Here is an 18315-nt window from a genome sequence, read left to right on the forward strand (position 1 = left end):
TTAATAATAAATTTTTCTTCTTTTTTTCTCTTTTCTTCTTCTCCGGCGCCTTACATTTTTTCCGTTGCCGGCGACCATAGCTAGTCGAAGATTCAAACGATCAAAGTCTACCATTAGGAACTCCAAGATAAGGGGGTTAACATATATAAAAATTAGCAAGATTTAACGGTTGAATTTTCGTAGATCTAATTTTTAATTTTTTATCACAAGTGAAAAATGCACTGCCAATCGCCACCGGCCACCGTGGCGGATGGTTTTCGGCTATCAGAGGCAACCACCCGACACCCAATGACCCATCGACCAATATACCCCAAAACCAACAAGATCCAACGGCCAAATCTCCTTAGATCTAAACTTAAATGTTAATTCGATCAAACCCAACACCTGCCTATATAGCACTGCCAATCACCACTGGCCACAGTGGCTAGTGGTTTCCGGCAATCAAAGGCAACCACCGGACACCCAAGGGACCATCGACCAACATACCCAAAAACTAGTAAAAAAAAAGATGAGAGAAGAGACAAAACCAACAAGAGAACGATGGATTGCGGTCGACAATGTGGCTCGCACTGCCAGTGGCGGTGGCGAGCGCGATCGATGGGGGTAATGGTGGTGGTGATGGCGGTCGACGGCTGAAGGAAGAGAAGATAAGAGAAATGAGAGATGAGAGAGACGAGATATGCTAGGTGTACGAGATTAGGGATGAGAGGGGATGTTGTGTGTTTTTCATGTTTTGGGTGTTTTCAGTGTGTTTTGGCTTAAAACACCGAGTTTCCTTTATAATTTTTTTTTTCGAAAATGAATTTTTGAAAATAGTAAAATAAACACATTTTTAGTGTTTTAAAAAACTGAAAACTCAAAATGGGTTGAAAAAAGTAAAGAGAAAGCATTCTTAATTTTTATATCTATTGAGATCCCACCATCGAATCATTTTGGTTTTTGGATACATTGGTTACCAAACCAATGCCATTCTGATGATCAGTTTTAATCATTAGAATCTGCCATGGACAATGGCTGATGATGCCCTTCCAGAAATGGTAGCATTTTTTCAAAAAATTAATTTCAAATCTATTGAGATTCAATAGTTAGATCATTTTGGTTTTTAGGTATGTTGGTTATCAGATCAAGCCCATTTTGAAGAATAATTCCCATCGTCAAAATTTGCCATGGATAATGGGCAAGGATGCCCCTCCAGAAATAGATAGCCTTTTTTCAAAAAATTAATTTTCAGATCTATTGTGATCTAACCATTAAATCATTTTGGTTTTTGAGTATGTTGGTCACCAAATCAAGGTAGTTCCGATGATTAGTTTGATTATTGGAATTTGCCATGGAAGGTGACCAAAGACCGGGGCAGAACTAGAAATTATTTTTTTTTCCTCTATAATTGATTTAGAGATGGAATTATTTCCATCTCTAAAATTTTTTTAGTCCATACCTTAGCTTAGAGACGGAATTTTTTCAATTTCTAATCCAAATTAGAGATGAAATTTTTATTGTCTCTAACTTTAGAGACAACAAAAATTTCATCTCTAAATATAAAATTTGACCATTTTGGGATTGATTACACAACCAATTTAGAAACGGAATTTTTTTGGAGATGAAAAATACTTCGTCTCTGAATTAGAGATAGAACAAAAATTTCATCTCTAATTGGTTAGCAACGAGAAATTTTCGTCTCTAAACCTTTAGAGATGGAATTGTAATCGTTTAGAGATGGATTTTTTTCGGTCTCTAAAATTGATTTTTTTTTTTTTTTTTTTTGTAGTACTCATCCCTACATGACTTAGAAATTCCTACTTCGTGTAGGCCTACACCTACTTCAGCCCCTCCCGTTTCAACGATCCTTTCCCCCTTTTAAACTAGTTTCGAAAGAGTTTTTCGGACATGCCTATCCTGGTAAGTCTGTGGGAAGAGTGGATCCTCCTGCTAAAGACCCTTTCACTAGGTGATCTCCTACTAAGTCTTACATATTGGGTCATTCTACCCACTTTTTTTCATAGTTTTACAAAGTCGATGATGGTAGGGCATGAGGCATGACATTCTATATATAAGAATATGACCTCTTAGAGCTTTAGTGCTCTCCTCATGTTGCCTTTGGAGAGCTTTGTACTCGTTTAATGGGACGATCTATGGAATGATCTATGAGGTTGTAAGAGGCCTTACAAGGTGAGTCTCCCAATACTCTCATGGATTCAAGGGACTGTTGACATCATATCTTTCTTCACGATACTTGTTTCTAACCACTTCCATTCTTGTTTCAACTATTTTGAAGATTGTTTTAGTAATGGTGTTTCATCTTTTCAATGAAAATCCCTCAAACAATACCAATTGTCATCTCTTGTACACAACAATATATTTGTCTGTTGGGAAAAGTGGTCTTCAAGCTTTAAATATTTTACTAGAAAAAAAAATGATCAGAAGGCACATTGCATTTCTTGTGCAAATACTTCGATGCCTAAGTCAACTTTTGACAAAGTCACAAAAGAAATTGCAAAGCTCTTGATCAAGTATTAGTGGCTTACCTTGAGACATAAGGATTCGGTTATCTATAGCTAAATAGAGGGGTCAAATGTTTCCTGATTTTGTGGGATTAACATTAATCTTTGGTTAAACGATCATTGGAGGGAATTGTGGCAATATCTTTGCGTCTCTTTGGTAGAAGGAGCCCTGTATGAGGGTCTCTAGGAAATCCTAAAGACTCCCGAAAAACCCTAAGAGGGTCTTCCGAAGCCCAGCATGCGAGACCTTCTTTCCGTTTAGGCTTCATGCCCTCTTGTTAGTGAGTCGAGACTTCCAGCTCTAGCATCGTTAATGGGACTGGACCTTATTGCTAAGCAAATCAAAATGTAGAATTAGACGGCAAACGTACGTCCTCCTGCTTGGAATTTGATCGTGTATATAGCAAACGGACTCACAGTTCAATGAAACAATTGCTTGCTAATAATCCTCCTTTGAGTATACGAATCCAATTATGCTAATTTTGTTTCTCTCTCTTTTTATTAACACCATTAAAAAGAATAAGCAAACTAAATAATTGGCTTCCCGCCCCCTTTGAGTTAGTAATTTTCCAAACGTAGTACATTAGTGGCCCCACTTTTCCTACATACCCACGTTTTTAATACCCATGTTTTAATCCACTTTTTATGAGTTAATTATTATTTAGTTTAAAAAAAAACCTTGCACAAACAAATGAGCCTTAATTTGCGGCCAAAAGCGTATATAATGTGGTTCTATATTCCATTGTTTGGTATATTAAAGTACAGTCCTATGTCCTGGGGGCATAGCAGATAGCTAGACCACTTTAAGCTACTCAATGCATAGATGATTGATCATGCATATGCCCCCTTTTTTTTTCTTTTTTTTTTAGATGTAATCGTAAGGATTCGTAATTGTTAATTGTTAAGAATATTCGGTCTAAGCCACAAATATTATTAAAAGGATAAATTCGTCGCCTTAACTTTTATCAATGTGTATGGTGGTGAGACTCACTTGTTTTATATTTAATATATATGATCTATTTTGAAAAATAAGTTTTAGGTTAAAATTCAATCTCCAAACCCAAAAAAGAAAGAAAAAAAAAAAGTCCTTATTCTGCATAATCATTTGCTTTACTCTCTTATTTGCTTTCCATGGGCAGGTGAAGATGACCCACCCATCAAAGCTTGGTACTGTGTAGCAGTCCACTGGGATCATGATCGAGGAATGAAATCGAAGCTTAATCAAGTTAATGAATTAATTTACTAAATACATTTATAAGATGGTGAACATATATATATATATATCCATTAACAGTCATCAATTATATATTGTGCAAAACATCAAAATTTTTAACTAAGATTATATATATACATGGACTAATATATATTTTCTATTCGTTGCAGCAAGAGAGCATAGTTATAAGATCGGCTGCTCAGGTGTTGCCAAGCCATTTATATTAATTATACAGACCAAGATGGACGAACTTTAATTAGTTCTTAAAAACAACACAAATACGTACGATGAAAACATCAAATCAGAAGAGGAGGAAGAAATAATGATGTGTGTGAAGATGTTGAAGTGGAAGAGAATCTGTGCCAGCTGCTGCAAGTAGCAACAAGAAAGTTAGAAAAAAGAAAAGGGGCAGCTGGATGGCCAACATTTGACGGTTCCCTCAACAAGTCAAAACAAATCATAATCCAGCGGCTTTGAATTATTTTGCTGATCATCATGAGCTAGCTAGGGTTATAGCTTTTTAATTTAATTAATTTGATAGCTAGCTGATCTATATATTGATCCCAATTCATCCATGGTTCTTGCAGCCCCAGCCCCACATGCGCACGTCAGAATTTCTGGCTCTATACCGTGCTTTGCGCTATAAGACGACACGTGCCAATTAGCAAGAGAATCCACCCACTTAAATACAAATTAATCTAATATATATCTACATCAGTTTTCCTGTCTTCTTAGGCCATTATTAATAATTAGTTGTGAGTATATATAATCAGATGCACTTTGCTGTTACGTGAATGAAAGATAAAACAGATGATCATTAGAGATACAAATATATATGAAAGATTTAGGGTTTAGGATGCCCTAATTATTAAATAACAAGGGACTTAATTTCTAGGGTTGGATGGATGGATGGATGCCCTCCTTGCACCGCCTAATCTCTTCCACCTAGCTACATGTCTCTCTCTCTCTCTTAGAGAGATTTCCCTTCTCCTCCTCCCAACCGCTCCCTCCTTGCAGGGGTTGTTCCTCTGGGGAGCATGAAGTACCCCCTCCCTGTTCATGCATTGCTCCCACACATTTGAAACTTTTCCTTCTCTGATATTCCTCTCATGGGGGGGACTCCCAATTGGTTCTTTGGGAAACATGGACAAGTGCTTTATTATTCCGGCCGTCCGGAGGACTACCAACTCTCCTGGCTCATTTTCGCCCTAGAAGTGTGCTTATAATTGTGTCTGCATTATGTATATATATGGGTCTAGCACCCTCTATCTTTTGTATATTTTGCGCTCTTAATTTAAATATTATTAAAAAGAATAAGAAATATTGTAGCCAGAGGAAAATGATATTTTAAGAGGATTTTTAATAAAATATTAAAAATAATGTGGCACTTATAAAGAACAGAATTTTAATTAAAAGAAAATATTAATATTTTCTACAATACAATTTTGTATTAAAATTATCTCTTTGTTGCACAATCACAATGCATGATATATACACAAATAAAGTTAAACTTTTTACATCAAATGAGGTAACTACTTATTAACAATTAATCGTACATTAAGAATATTATTTTTAAAAAACATAAATGGGAAGTGCAAATTAAACTATCATCTCAGACATGGCATTGGGCATAGAATTTAGGCTTCATAGAAGGATGTGAGGCATGCATGCAGAATATGGAACTAAATCATAAATTCATACATAATTAATTCATATGATTGACGAAGAAGAGAATAACTCAAAGACAAGCAATATTCCAAACGAAGCATTACTTCCAAAGGAAACCCCGAAGAAGACAACGCAATGAAGCAGCTTAATTAATTAATTAATTTGGAGATCAACTTGCATGCATTCTCCTAATAGTCACACTACTTAATTAAGAAGCCACCGAATCTCTTGAACTTGCAGCTTCATTTGATGCATTCAAGGCATGCCATTGCCAGTTGGGTTTGGAGTTGCAGCCTTTAGTTTAATCATCATGCTTTGTATAAGTAAACAGTGACAATTAGTGTAGTCATGAACAGAATGACCGTGATTATTAATTAAAAGAATCATTGGCGCCCAGGTAATAATATTATTCCATCGGGAAGCACGGCAAGAGAGAGAGAGAGAGAGGGCTTTAAAACCCAAGAGAATATATGTTACGTACCAGAGGAAAATTATATTATTATATTTTAATATATAAGAAAATTCTCTCATCATCAATATTATTGTACAAATATATAAATATGAACTTAATTTTATATATTTCTATAATTGGAATAATATTCGTGAAGTTGTTTGTTGCTGTGTTGGCCAGCGTGGGCAAAAATTTGTTATTTTTTTTGGATGACTTTTGAGAACTCTCATATTTCCATTTTAGTTGTTTTTTGGTACACCTGAATGCTGGTTTTTATATCTATCTATCTATCTATCTATGCATTAATGTCAGATAATCACCGGTTGGCACATTTCTAAATTCGAACAAAAGGGTCCAAATAAGAATAAGCCCTCAAACAAAATCTAAGCTAATTTGTTTGAAGAAGGTAAAGCCATTTGATTTGATGGTTTACTCTTTTTTTTTTAAAAAAAAAAGAATTACAAAAATTAAAAAGGTGATTAAGAAGAGATTATTTAATTTCAGAAAGAAAAAAAAAATTAATAGCAAACCCACGTGGAAGTGGACATGGGACCAGACTAGTCCGTGTTAGATGAATCATGCTAGATGTACACCCATTTTGTATATCTTGGGCTACATAAGGAGGTATTATAATCAAAATATTCTGCGCCTCTATGCGTCTCATGAGGGATTTTTTTGTCATAATACTCCCTTATGTAGCCCAAAATGTATAAAATAGTTGTACCAATAACATTTTTCATGTTAGATTAAATTATATATATATATTTGTCAGAAACACGGGCTGTGAGAATGTTTAGTTGAAAAAATAAATAAAAATAACACAAACATTATTATAATCTTTAACCAAGCATTAGCATACAATAAAGTAACCCAAGCCTAAATGTGTTTCTCTAATGATATATAAATAAAAATAGTCGGTCAATTGTTAAATTATTTATTTCTTAAAATGAATCATTTTATTTTATAATATAAAAGTGACGACTATATAAGAATAACATAAATTTTACAATGTAAAATAATAAGAGTTTGGTAGACAGAGAATAGAATCCATTAAAAAAGAGGTGAGGACTGTGGAGGAGGAGGAGGGTACAAGGAGCCTTGGGAAAGGAAGCTATGTAAACCAGTAGACACAGGGCTCTCGTCATCCTAGGGCGACAATTATTTTTATTAATATAAATAATAATAATAATTAAAAATTATTTTTTAATTTTTTTGGGATATAAAATTATTAATTAATTTTTTATATTTAAATTTATAAAGTAATTTTTTAATTGATAATATATGTAGATTACTTAATCTTTTTTTGTGATATAATGAAATATAAATAAAATTTTATTAATTTTAATTTTAAAAATAATTTTTCTTTTAAAACTACAATAACATAAATGATTAATAGTATTTTATAAATTATTCATGTATTTAAAAAATAATTCATTTTTTTTATAAAATTTAGTATTCATAAATGGTGTTTTTATTTCTATAGTTGTAATTTCTTTTAAAATTTTTAATTTTAAAAATAAATCTAAACTATCAATATCAGAAAGTATGTCATATTTTAGAAAAAAATTAAAATTTAAAATTTAAACAAATTTTCTTTAAATTATAGAAACACTTTAACTAGATTAATTATTAATTACATAGATAGTAGATTCACCTCTATAAATAGATTAAATTTATTTGCATCAAAAGTTAAATTAGAACTGTCATTTAAAGAATGGAGTATGTAAATTTGAATTTGTTAAAAAATAAATATATCTCATCTAGTCTTATGAGAAAGAAAATAAATTATAATAAATTTAACTTATAAATATAACATAATAACAGTTTATTAAATTATAATTTTAAATTTATTTATTAATTTAAATTATTCACATTGCTAATAATCATGATTATCTGTTCTTATATTTAATTTTTATATTAGTTTAAATTAAGTAAGGCATCATTTATGTTAAACCAAATAAATGTAAGAAATACATTATTTAATATAATTTTTATCAAATTAAATCAATTTTTTCTTATTTACCTACTCTTCTCACACTTTTTAGGAGCCCCATCCTTTTTTTTTTGACTTTAAGAATAGGCCTAAGTGGTAATATGACAGAAGATAAAGATTAAAAGATGAAGATGTGTTGTCACGTACGCATCTATGCATGCATGCATGCATGTATGTATGTATGTATGTATGGACTCATCTCTCTCTCTCTCTCTCTCTCTCTCTCTCGCTCGCTCGCTTTATTTTTTCATTCATTTTGAGTTGCTGATCGAATCTCTCTCTGACACTTCTCAATATCGTCCGGGCCTCAGCCGCTGCTGCCCCCACCCCTATTATTATTACCAAATCAATCCCAACCCACCCCATTTCCATGCTTCGTGTTTTCATCCATGGGCACACCTTCTCATGTTATCAACAGATGTGCCCCCCCTCAAATCACCGTACTACCCCTTCACTATCATTCTTAATTACAACAATTACCACCAGATATAAATTATAATAATAAATATATGCGTGAGGTGAAATTTTTTAATCTAAAATGTATTTGTTCTTGTAATATGAATTATTATTATGAAATGTTAACAGCGTTTTATTTATTTATAAACATTGTATTAAAATACATTTAAAATATTTCATAATTCGAATGATAAAAAAAAAGGAAAGAATTGAAAGTGATTTTATTTTAAATATATTTTATAAGTACTGTGTATGTATATTTTAAGAAGAATCAAAACACGTCATAAAAATCTATTTAATAATTCGTCCAACGTGCTGTAGACTAAAATAATATGACAAGTTGATTTTATTAGGAAAACAAGCCGGTGGTGGATACGACACGACTGTCCTTCCACACCAATAAAGATGCCCTCTTCTCCATGGCAAACGGTCGGTTCCCTTATGGAATCGACCCAAATGCAATAATTAAAAAAAAATTAAAGTTAATTAAATTGAATTGAATGGACTAAATAATTTAAAAAATTAAAAATTGAATAAAAAGTTAAAAATTTAAGTCCATCGAATAAATTGAACAAATACAAAAAAAAAATACTAAACAAACCAAGAGACCGAATAAATTAAAAAACTGACCAAACCAACAAATCAAAAAACTAACAACCGAAAACTAGAAGAAAAAAAAAAAACAACTGAAAAAACAACTGGAGTATAATGGAGGATAAGTTGCAGCAAAGAAATCCATACCAAAACTATAAAATAATTGAAAAATAAAAACCCTAATTAAAACTCATCTCTATGAGTCATTTATTAAAACAAAGAGGATGAAAAATGGTGCGGGTAATCGATCTTGATTGCCAATCGAAGAAGGGAAATGTGGGTATGTCTTGGTCGCTCAGTGAAAGGCGAAACAAAAAGAAGATTGAAGATAAGGATAAAGATCTTTAGTCAAATTGTCGAAGGTGTAAAAGATAAAGAAAAGACTCAATAGAAGATTCGAGGTCGAAGGTGAAGCTGCCAAGATGTGCAAACAATTCTTCATTCATCTCTACGAGAGACGAGGACAACAATTCTTAATCAGAGATCAAAGGTCAAAGGTCAAAAACTCTTCTCTAACTTTTGTTTTTCTTCTTTCTTATCTTTCTTTTTTTTTTTCTTTAGTGTATGCATGCGAGAGTGTTGATGCGGGCCAAAAACGATGTCATTCAAAAAAAAAAATCTGTTAAATTATTTTCAATGCAAAAACTAAATCAAAATTAAAAAAAAAATCAAACAGAATTTTATCAAAAACTTAATTGAATATACAATTTTAATTAATTTATTCAATTATTTGGATTAAATTAAAATTTTATACACCCTTAATCCAAGGTGTCGCTCCCAAAGTGGAACACTCATCCTCCCCACGTTCATAATATTATTATTATATTGAAAGAAAAATAAAAATGAAAGTATTTAAATAATGAGTTATTATATTTTAATATTAATTTTATATAAAATTGTTTATTAATAAATGGTACAATTCGCTTATATAATAAATGATTTTAAAATTATTTCCAGATGTGGCTGGCTCCATAAAAACATAAAAAAAAAAAAAAAAAATGGTGTACTCTTATACCCCACCGTATGCTCAGCATGTGTGCAGTGCAAACAGTTTGAACGTCAGGTGCCCGAACAGATGGAAGGGCCCACTACAGAAATTCCCAAACCCCACCCCCCAAAAGCAGCTCCTTCTCCCTACCTACTTCCTCTGTTCCATCCCATTGAATGGTAATAATTCTGATTATTATTCACATTGTTTTCGCTTTATTTTTTCTCAATAATATTTTTAGGATTTTTTTAATAACTAATTTAGAATTTAGTGCGTTTAATTAAAATTTTTATACATTTTTGTACGGCTTAGGTTATTAGAATTTTCTTTTATGAACACCTTAATTATTCATATAATAAATTTTATACATTTTATTTTATAAAAAAAAAACTATTATGATTATTTTGTTCCAAAACAAGCAATATTAGAGATATTAGGAGCAAGGTTTAAGGGCAATTACACATATGTCGCTAGGGTATAAGTCGAGTGATTGAGCAAGCGATGTGTCGGATTTGCATCGATAATTCGTAAGTTCGATTCTCGCCTTGTGCAATAAGATAAAATCTCACACATGCGATTTATCTTTTTTGTTATATGTGATGATCATCCAAAGAATAATTACACATATTTAGTAAAGTTACTTCATGTACACTATATTATCAAACCTAAGTCTAATCAAAAAGAATTATCCATATTTACTCAAGAAAGTAGAAGGATATTTTCAGTCAACGCTTATAAAAATTACAATGGTTGTATTTTTGGTAATTAAAATTATTGTTCACAATAATTTAATAAAGAATATATTCTTAAAATTAATAAAAGAAATGCTAAAATGATGCAAGGGTGACAATTTTGTAATTATATTGTTCATTAGCGAGTTACGTAATTTTACAAAAAAAAATTGTGGAAGATTGCGCGGGGTGTTTACACAAATGGGGGGTGGCCACAAGCTGTACTATTTGCCCTTTCCCGGAGGCTATCGCCAGATCACGTGCAACCTTCTGTAGCGCAGTTTGGTTGGGGGTGTGCTTAAAGAGTTGTAAGATACTCTCCATTCCAGATCCAGGGGGATAAAAAGGCCCCTTTCTTGGTCTCTTTGGATATCCATCCGCTCGCTGCTCTCTTATCCTTAAAATCTTCTCCTTCATGTGGCTTTCTTAACTTTCTTTGCTGGAAAGAGTTCTTCTCTTCTAACCCTTCTCTTAATTTGCTCTCTCTCCACTCTGATATCAGATACAGAAACTAAGAGAGTGAAGCCAGCAAGTGCACAAAGCTATAAGGTGTGTATATGATTAAGAGAGATAGAGAGAAGAGAGAAAGAGAGAGGAGAAACTAAGACATGGCATTAGAAGCTGTAGTGTACCCACAAGAGCCATTCGGCTATGGCAGCTTCAAGGAGCTGTACAGCTTGGGGGGTCTAGCTTCTGGTTGGGGCTATGGCGATGGCTTTGATTTGGAAGAAGAAGACAAGCCTCTTGTTGGGATTTCGGGTAAGAATATGGACCATGTCCTAAACCCGAATCCGGACACCTCATCTTCTTCAGCCTTGCAAAATATGACGGAGCATTCACATTTGGACCTCAATCCTTCCCCTGAGCAGGCCTGGACGGCTCCCATGGAAGCGCCGGAGACTAGCTCGGGCCGCCGGAAGCGCCGGCGTACCAGAAGCTGCAAGAACAAGGAGGAGCTGGAAAACCAGCGGATGACCCACATTGCAGTCGAGCGCAACCGCCGCAAGCAGATGAACGAGTACCTCTCCGTTATCCGCTCTCTCATGCCTCCTTCCTATGTTCAAAGGGTGGGGTACAAAAATTCTATCTCTATTGTTAATTATTTTTCATTGAAGACCTTATCTTACATATTCTTATATATAATTGATATCATAATTTTTTATCAGGGCGACCAAGCTTCGATTATTGGGGGCGCCATAAATTACGTGAAAGAGCTCGAACAGATGCTTCAAACACTGGAATCTGAGAAGAGGACTAGCAGTACTGCTAGTGCTAGAACTCAACAGCCCAACAATGGCTTCCCGCCGCTGTTCGCCGACTTCTTCACCTTCCCCCAGTACTCAACATGCCCCAACAGTTCGTCGGTGAATACGGATGAGGCGGGGGAGAACCGGCCGGCGGCCATGGCGAACATAGAGGTGACGGTGGTTGAGAGCCATGCGAACCTGAAGATTCTATCGAAGAGGCGGCCGAGGCAGCTGCTGAAGATGGTGGCCGGGCTTCAGTGCCTCCGGCTCACTGTTCTTCATCTCAACGTCACCACAGTCGATCAAATGGTTCTATACTCTCTCAACGTTAAGGTTGGTGAAGATTATAGTTAACGGCAGTTAGTTCTTCGTTAAATAACTCATTTTTCTTATGTATTTTCTTTTCATATTTGGTGCAGATTGAAGATGGGTGCCAAAAGAGTACAGTAGATGAGATCGCTGACGCCGTTAACCACTTGCTAGGAAGAATCGAAGAAGAAGCTGCTTTGAGCTGAAATGAAACCCTAAAGACAGTTTTGCTCTGATGGGTTAATTAATTATCCTCTCTTTTTTTTTTTTTTGCTCTTCTTTTCTTTCGGGATGTTAGAATGACTTTCAGTGGTTTTGTTCTCTTTTCTTTATCTTTTTGTGATCTTCTGGAATATTCTGTACAACATTTTAACTTTTTAATTCCACTTCCATGTTCATCACAGGACAGCCCTAATGAACTATATAATCCTAGCGTTAATTAATTAATCTTCTTAATTTGATTTTTCCCAATACATTCCATTTAATTTGTTGAAGACCAATTAATTAATAATAATCTCAAGTTAATTCACCTGGCAATTATTGATGCTTTGTGTGGAAATACATGTGTCAATGTCATCGTCGCTAAAAACATTGCAGGATTCGTGCAATGTTCAAGTATTTTGTATTTAATCAATCGGCTCAGCTTTGCTGACCAAACCCTTTCTCACTATTAACAGTCTTTAAACTATTCTTCAGCACTCAAGAAAAAAATAATTTATTAAGTCTACCTTTTAATTACATCTAGAAAAAAAAAAAAAAAACATTTTGGGTAATTCAAATGGATCAGTAGTTTCGCGAGGACCTCTCTTATCTCAAATTAATCAATAATTAATTAGCTGATGCAGAAAGGCATTATACATAGACATGTGTGGTTGAAGATGGCTTTGATGCGTGAGCACATGATATATATATATAAAGAGAGTGTGATTGAAGAAGTAGCAAAATTGCTGACAAATTTTGCAGCCAAATATATATATAGGTGGATCCCTGCTGCTGGTGGGTTGTCTTTTACTTGCAGCGGACATGGCTAATTAATTTTTGACTAGCCTGTCTAACCCACGAGACCAAATTTAGGCTCCTTTTTTTGGGTCCAAAACTTTACAGATCCATGAGGTATTAATGATGGATGCTCCGTTAGTAATTAAGTAATGTAGAGGGTGTTAATAATTTTATATATGTTACATGACAATTGGAAGCATTATTTGTATATAACATGCTAAATTAATCCATTCAATATACTACTGGGTCTGGGTGGGTAATTCATCTTTTCCGTTTCTCATTCACTCCTAATTTCCGGGCAGCAAATTTTATTTTATATGGTTAGATGATCATGAGCAGTTCATAAATGTGAAGTGGCCGGGGATCCAACTTTAGACTATTATATATGTTGCTTCAAAAAATTAAAGAAAAAAACATTTAAAACATAAGCAGAAATATATATATATATATATATATATATATCCTTGAGCGATGCGTGTGGGCCGGGTTCATCTCCAGGCAGCTTATAATAATTAATTGGCTTTTAGCAAGCTGGTCGGTGGAGATGGTACGTAGACCGGTTTGCTCATTTCTTTGCATGACCTACTACTTCCAACAACCATGATTTGGCATGCGTACGTAGATCGACAAGAATTTAGGTCTCTATATATATCAAACAAATCAAATAAAGTTTACTATTATATATAGTGTTTTTCTGCTAAGTTATACAGATTTGGTTAGTAGAAATTGTGAGGTGAGAGTACAGTCTTTTTTTATTATTATTATTAGTATTATGAGGAGCACATTATATCATTCGAAAGAGACAAAATTAAGAATAAAATGGCCTTGGTGAAATTTATATATATATAGAGAGAGAGAGAGAGAGAGAGAGAGAGAGAGAGACAATAAATTAGTTATCTTGCTTAGTCAAGTTGTGTTAGCTAGCCAAGAATCCAACCTCAGAAACACAATCATGGCGCGATGAACTTAAGAACATTAACAATGAAGCCAATTTCCATCAATGCTGCTATCTCAATCCATCGCTTCTTTTTGGCCATTAAACTTTTAACCTCATATACAACTGGATTTCCACTAACATACCCTACAATTAATATTATCACTGCCTACGTACCATTTTATATATATATATATATATTCATCCAATCTAGCTTTCTAGACTTCCTAAGTCAAGCGCCACCTTTTATTCTGTGAACCTTTTCTGTTTCATCTTAATTATTATTATTAGGGCCCTGCCCTATCCAGTATCCATCGAGGCTTTCCATTCATGGCGGCAATATATCATCATGAAGTAATAAAGGGCGCAATTCTATGCAATAGTAAAGATGATTTATAAGTGTTGGAATTGAATATTCTTAATTAATTATAAAAAGAAGAACTTATAATCAATTAGTCAATGTATCTATTATATCTTGAATTAATAATTTTTATTTGATTTTTGTATCTTCTTAATTAGGTATAAACTGTTGATTTTCAGATTTTGTACTTAGAAAAATGATTCACGCAGTGTTGATATATATATATGGGATGGGTCATTAATCATGACCTCCTCGTGTAGTTGTCTGTGTGATTGTAATGTAATGTATAGGAACAAGTGAGCATTGATTGAGATTGTGGAACACATCATGAACGTAATTGACAACACGTGATGAAGCTTTGTTCTTGCTAACCACCGTAAAAGAACTAGAGAGTTGAACTTCTCAGCGGATAGATTGCGACCACCCATTATTGTGGGTGGATGGTAATTAACGCTAATTTTGTAGAAACCCCAGTGTAACTAATTAGTAATCTGAATAATTAATTATATATATATTTGAGAAGGAAAACAATCCTTAAACGTCCCTCATAATCAAATATATATATATATATATAGTTGTTCTATGATTTTGATCCGGCCAGTAAAATTATAATTCAGCACCCCACCCACCTACCCATCCAATGTCCTCTGTCTCTGTCTCTCTCTCTCTCTCTCTCTCTCTCTCTCTCTCTCTCTCTCTCTCTCTCTCTATATATATATATATATATATATGTAATATCTATTATGTTAAACCTAAAATGATATAAAAATATGAAAAAATATTATTTATTCTATTTATTTATACAACCCTCCCGGCCCTTTTTACCAACATTAATAATGTTACTTCAAAATTTTAATAACAAAGTTATGTTTAGAGTGCCCCACACCCCACTAAGGTGGAGTATAGAAAAAGATAGTGAAATTTGATATTGGAAATAGAGTAAACCCGGTCTCGTTACCAAGGCTATATATATCCTCGTCCGTATGACTATTTGATTAGTTTTGCTTATGTATCCTCTTTGAAGGCAACTTCTTTTATATTTAAGGCTGTGGTGCCCCCTTTCAAATTAAGAAAAAAAAAAAAAACCCTTAAACGAGAGCGATCATAAGGTGCTTAAGAAAAACTAATAAATAATAAGCATGAAACTGAATTAGTGATGGGATAATAATTAATGGATGTAGAACGTGAGGGGGGAGAAATAGGGTGGTGAATCCGTACCATGTAATATATATATATGTATCGATCCAGCAAGCAATCATCCAATGAACTTGTGTTGTCACTTTAGGGGGAAAAGGCGAAAGAGCAAGAAAGAGCTACGTACCTCTATCAGCCCCTCCCTCTCCCTCTCTCCTTCCTGCCAATGTTGCCATCATCATCATCATCACCAGACATGATCAGCTTTAGACCATATTTAAAAGCTTAGCTTCCTTTCTTCTCTCTTATTCCACCATTGATATTCTCAAAATCTCAACCTTTTTATAAGTTTTAAGCCTGCAACTGCAATCTAGCTCTCTCCATTTCTCCTCCCTTTGGTCAAAGTTATAAAAGGGGTTTTGCTGTTAAAACAAGGGCTTTTGTTAAGTAATAAAATACTGTAACGTCAATCAATCAATTGCGAATATATTTTTTGCATAAAGAATCGGAAAAATATTATTCTATTATTAGATTACACAATGATGAGGTGATTGAACAAGGCGACAAGGCCCAGAAAAGGGCGAAAAGAAGAGATTCGTTCTTTCTCGTGCTTTCCCCCGAAATAAAGAAAGAAGAATCACCGGCGCACCTGGAAGCGTAGCGTCCACGAAGTTTCATGGATGGTCGACAGAGAAGAGAAAAGAAAAGAAAAAACATTAAAAAAATAAAAAATAAAAAGTGATCTGATTAAGAGATGAGAGGACACGGACAAATGACTGCCTCCTTCCTCCTCCGCGCATGTGATGATTAAATTTCATTAATTTCGCGAGGAGATACATCCACTACGTGCAAAGGCAAGGCAGGGATGACCGGCGGTGGGGCGCTGGCTGCTTTTAGCCTGGCCTCTCGTCTCGTCTCGTCTCGTGTCCAGCGCCAGAAAGGGCTTCTGCTTTTTGCTGGTCAGCCTCAGCCTCAAGCCAGCCTCAGCCTCAGCCTCAGCCTTGCAGGGTAAGGCTTTTGTCAATTGACTTTTTCACTGCTACCGTAGTTTTAGGTTTTGAAATTTAAGAATTAATTCTAGTCCAAAGATAAAGAGAAATAGTACAGTAAAACAAAAATGATGCACTGCATTTGGAAAGGTTACCCCAAAATCGTTCTATTTTATAAGTGATATATAACATACAAAAAAAAAAAATAATACATTATATTATATAATGACCTTTCATACATATATGCATCGTACCACCTAGATTACATGGGTTGTTATCTTAACTGATGTCACGTCAATGATCAAAATCTATCTGCTAACCCAGTTCCTGTCCAGGTCTCCATCGGCTCTCGATGCTCGTCCTTTTGTTGTTTTTCTTGCTGTGGGACAGGGAAATGAAAACTACTTTAGAACAGAGATTAATTATAATTTTTTCCAAAGTTTATTAATAAATAAAACCAACACAAAAACATAAGTTAGGATTGGCTGTCCAATTCCAAATGTACCCAATAACCGAACCAACTCTTGCTGCCTCACCTCACAGAAGTCACGCTGGGTCTTGAGTATGTGCTGATCAATATATTCAAACACACATATATATATGTATACATATGAAGGAAACACATGAAGTACTTCTGTCAAAAATAAATAATTAAACCCAATTATAAGTATGCGTATCCCTTGAGTTTTTGTATGATTAGATCCAGATGATAAAGAATTTAAGAGCTAAGGACAAATTTTCTAGAGCGCATTGTTAAAGAACATTGCAGTGGAAATTTCAAATAACAATAATCAGATATTATATTCTAAAAACATTGTACGTAATTAAGGAGCAGCTTGCACTATAAGGTTATATTTGGTTAGCTAGATTGGGATCGATCGAAATGAATGAATGAGAATGGTGAGAGGAAAATCAAGAGATTTTTTATGGATCCACAGGACCAAATGCAGAAATTTCAAATTGCATCAAATAATTAAGATCTTGCTTTGGGGCCCATGCTGCTCAAGAACATGCATGATCGAGCACTGAAAAGCTAATGGAACTTCAGACGGCCGGCCCATCCACATACATCATGTCCACCCACCCCGGCCAATTCAAATCCAAGGGAGTTGCAGCCCATCTTCAAGGCCCGCCCGGCCTCCTCCAAACTAAAATTGGCATAACTTCATTGTGTTTGATGAGTTTATTAATAATTACAAAAGATTAGAACAATTGTGTGTCGCATTAATTGCAATATTAATGTATTTGATTTTGAATAATTAATCTAAAGTTGGTACTTTTTGCTGATGTTTTGAAAGTTGGATCGAGCTGAGTTGGGAACCGGACAAATCGACCGATTCGACCATAATTAACCCATGTTTTCTTCAACGTGAAAAAACCCTAGCCGCCTCCAACCAGATCTATCTTTGCTTGCTTCTTCTATGCAGAAAACTTCTGGTTTTCTTCCCTCACTTGATGCATGATTGTGGTCACTTCTTCATTTTTCATATGCCCCTGTACAGATATATATATATATATATATATATGAACTAATTTCTAATAAGATATTGTACTGATTCGTTGAATGTACATATAGTTGTAAACTCCACCTCAATTCAATTCTTGAACCGTGAATGCCTTTCTTAATTTCCCGATAATATCAAATGGGAGAAAAAAAAAAAAAGAAAGATCACTCACTCCCACAAAAAATTAAAATTTTTAAAACAACATGAAGACTTTACCATTTTAAAATAAATCAAAATTACCT

General features: G+C 34.1%; 1 protein-coding gene across 1 annotated transcript; it reads left to right on the forward strand.

Annotated features, from left to right (window-relative positions):
• The first annotated feature begins 10904 nt into the window (after positions 1–10904).
• On the forward strand, positions 10905–12552 carry LOC127798893 (transcription factor bHLH94-like). Its single transcript, XM_052332534.1, has 3 exons — positions 10905–11662; positions 11762–12175; positions 12262–12552. Exons 1-3 carry the CDS (start codon positions 11204–11206, stop codon positions 12355–12357), a joined length of 969 nt encoding a protein of 322 aa, XP_052188494.1. The 5' UTR covers positions 10905–11203; the 3' UTR covers positions 12358–12552.
• The last annotated feature ends 5763 nt before the right edge of the window (positions 12553–18315 follow it).

This window comes from Diospyros lotus, chromosome 4 (assembly GCF_014633365.1).
Source record: "Diospyros lotus cultivar Yz01 chromosome 4, ASM1463336v1, whole genome shotgun sequence".
In the NCBI taxonomy this organism is placed as follows: domain Eukaryota; kingdom Viridiplantae; phylum Streptophyta; class Magnoliopsida; order Ericales; family Ebenaceae; genus Diospyros; species Diospyros lotus.

What these genes read in the sequence shown, in the direction of transcription:
- LOC127798893 (XM_052332534.1), top strand. Translation starts at nt 11,204, where the DNA reads ATGGCATTAGAAGCTGTAGTGTACCCACAAGAGCCATTCGGCTATGGC. An exon ending in CTCCTTCCTATGTTCAAAGG is followed by an intron (nt 11,663 to 11,761) that starts GTGGGGTACAAA and finishes ATTTTTTATCAG; the next exon opens with GGCGACCAAGCTTCGATTAT. An exon ending in TATACTCTCTCAACGTTAAG is followed by an intron (nt 12,176 to 12,261) that starts GTTGGTGAAGAT and finishes TATTTGGTGCAG; the next exon opens with ATTGAAGATGGGTGCCAAAA.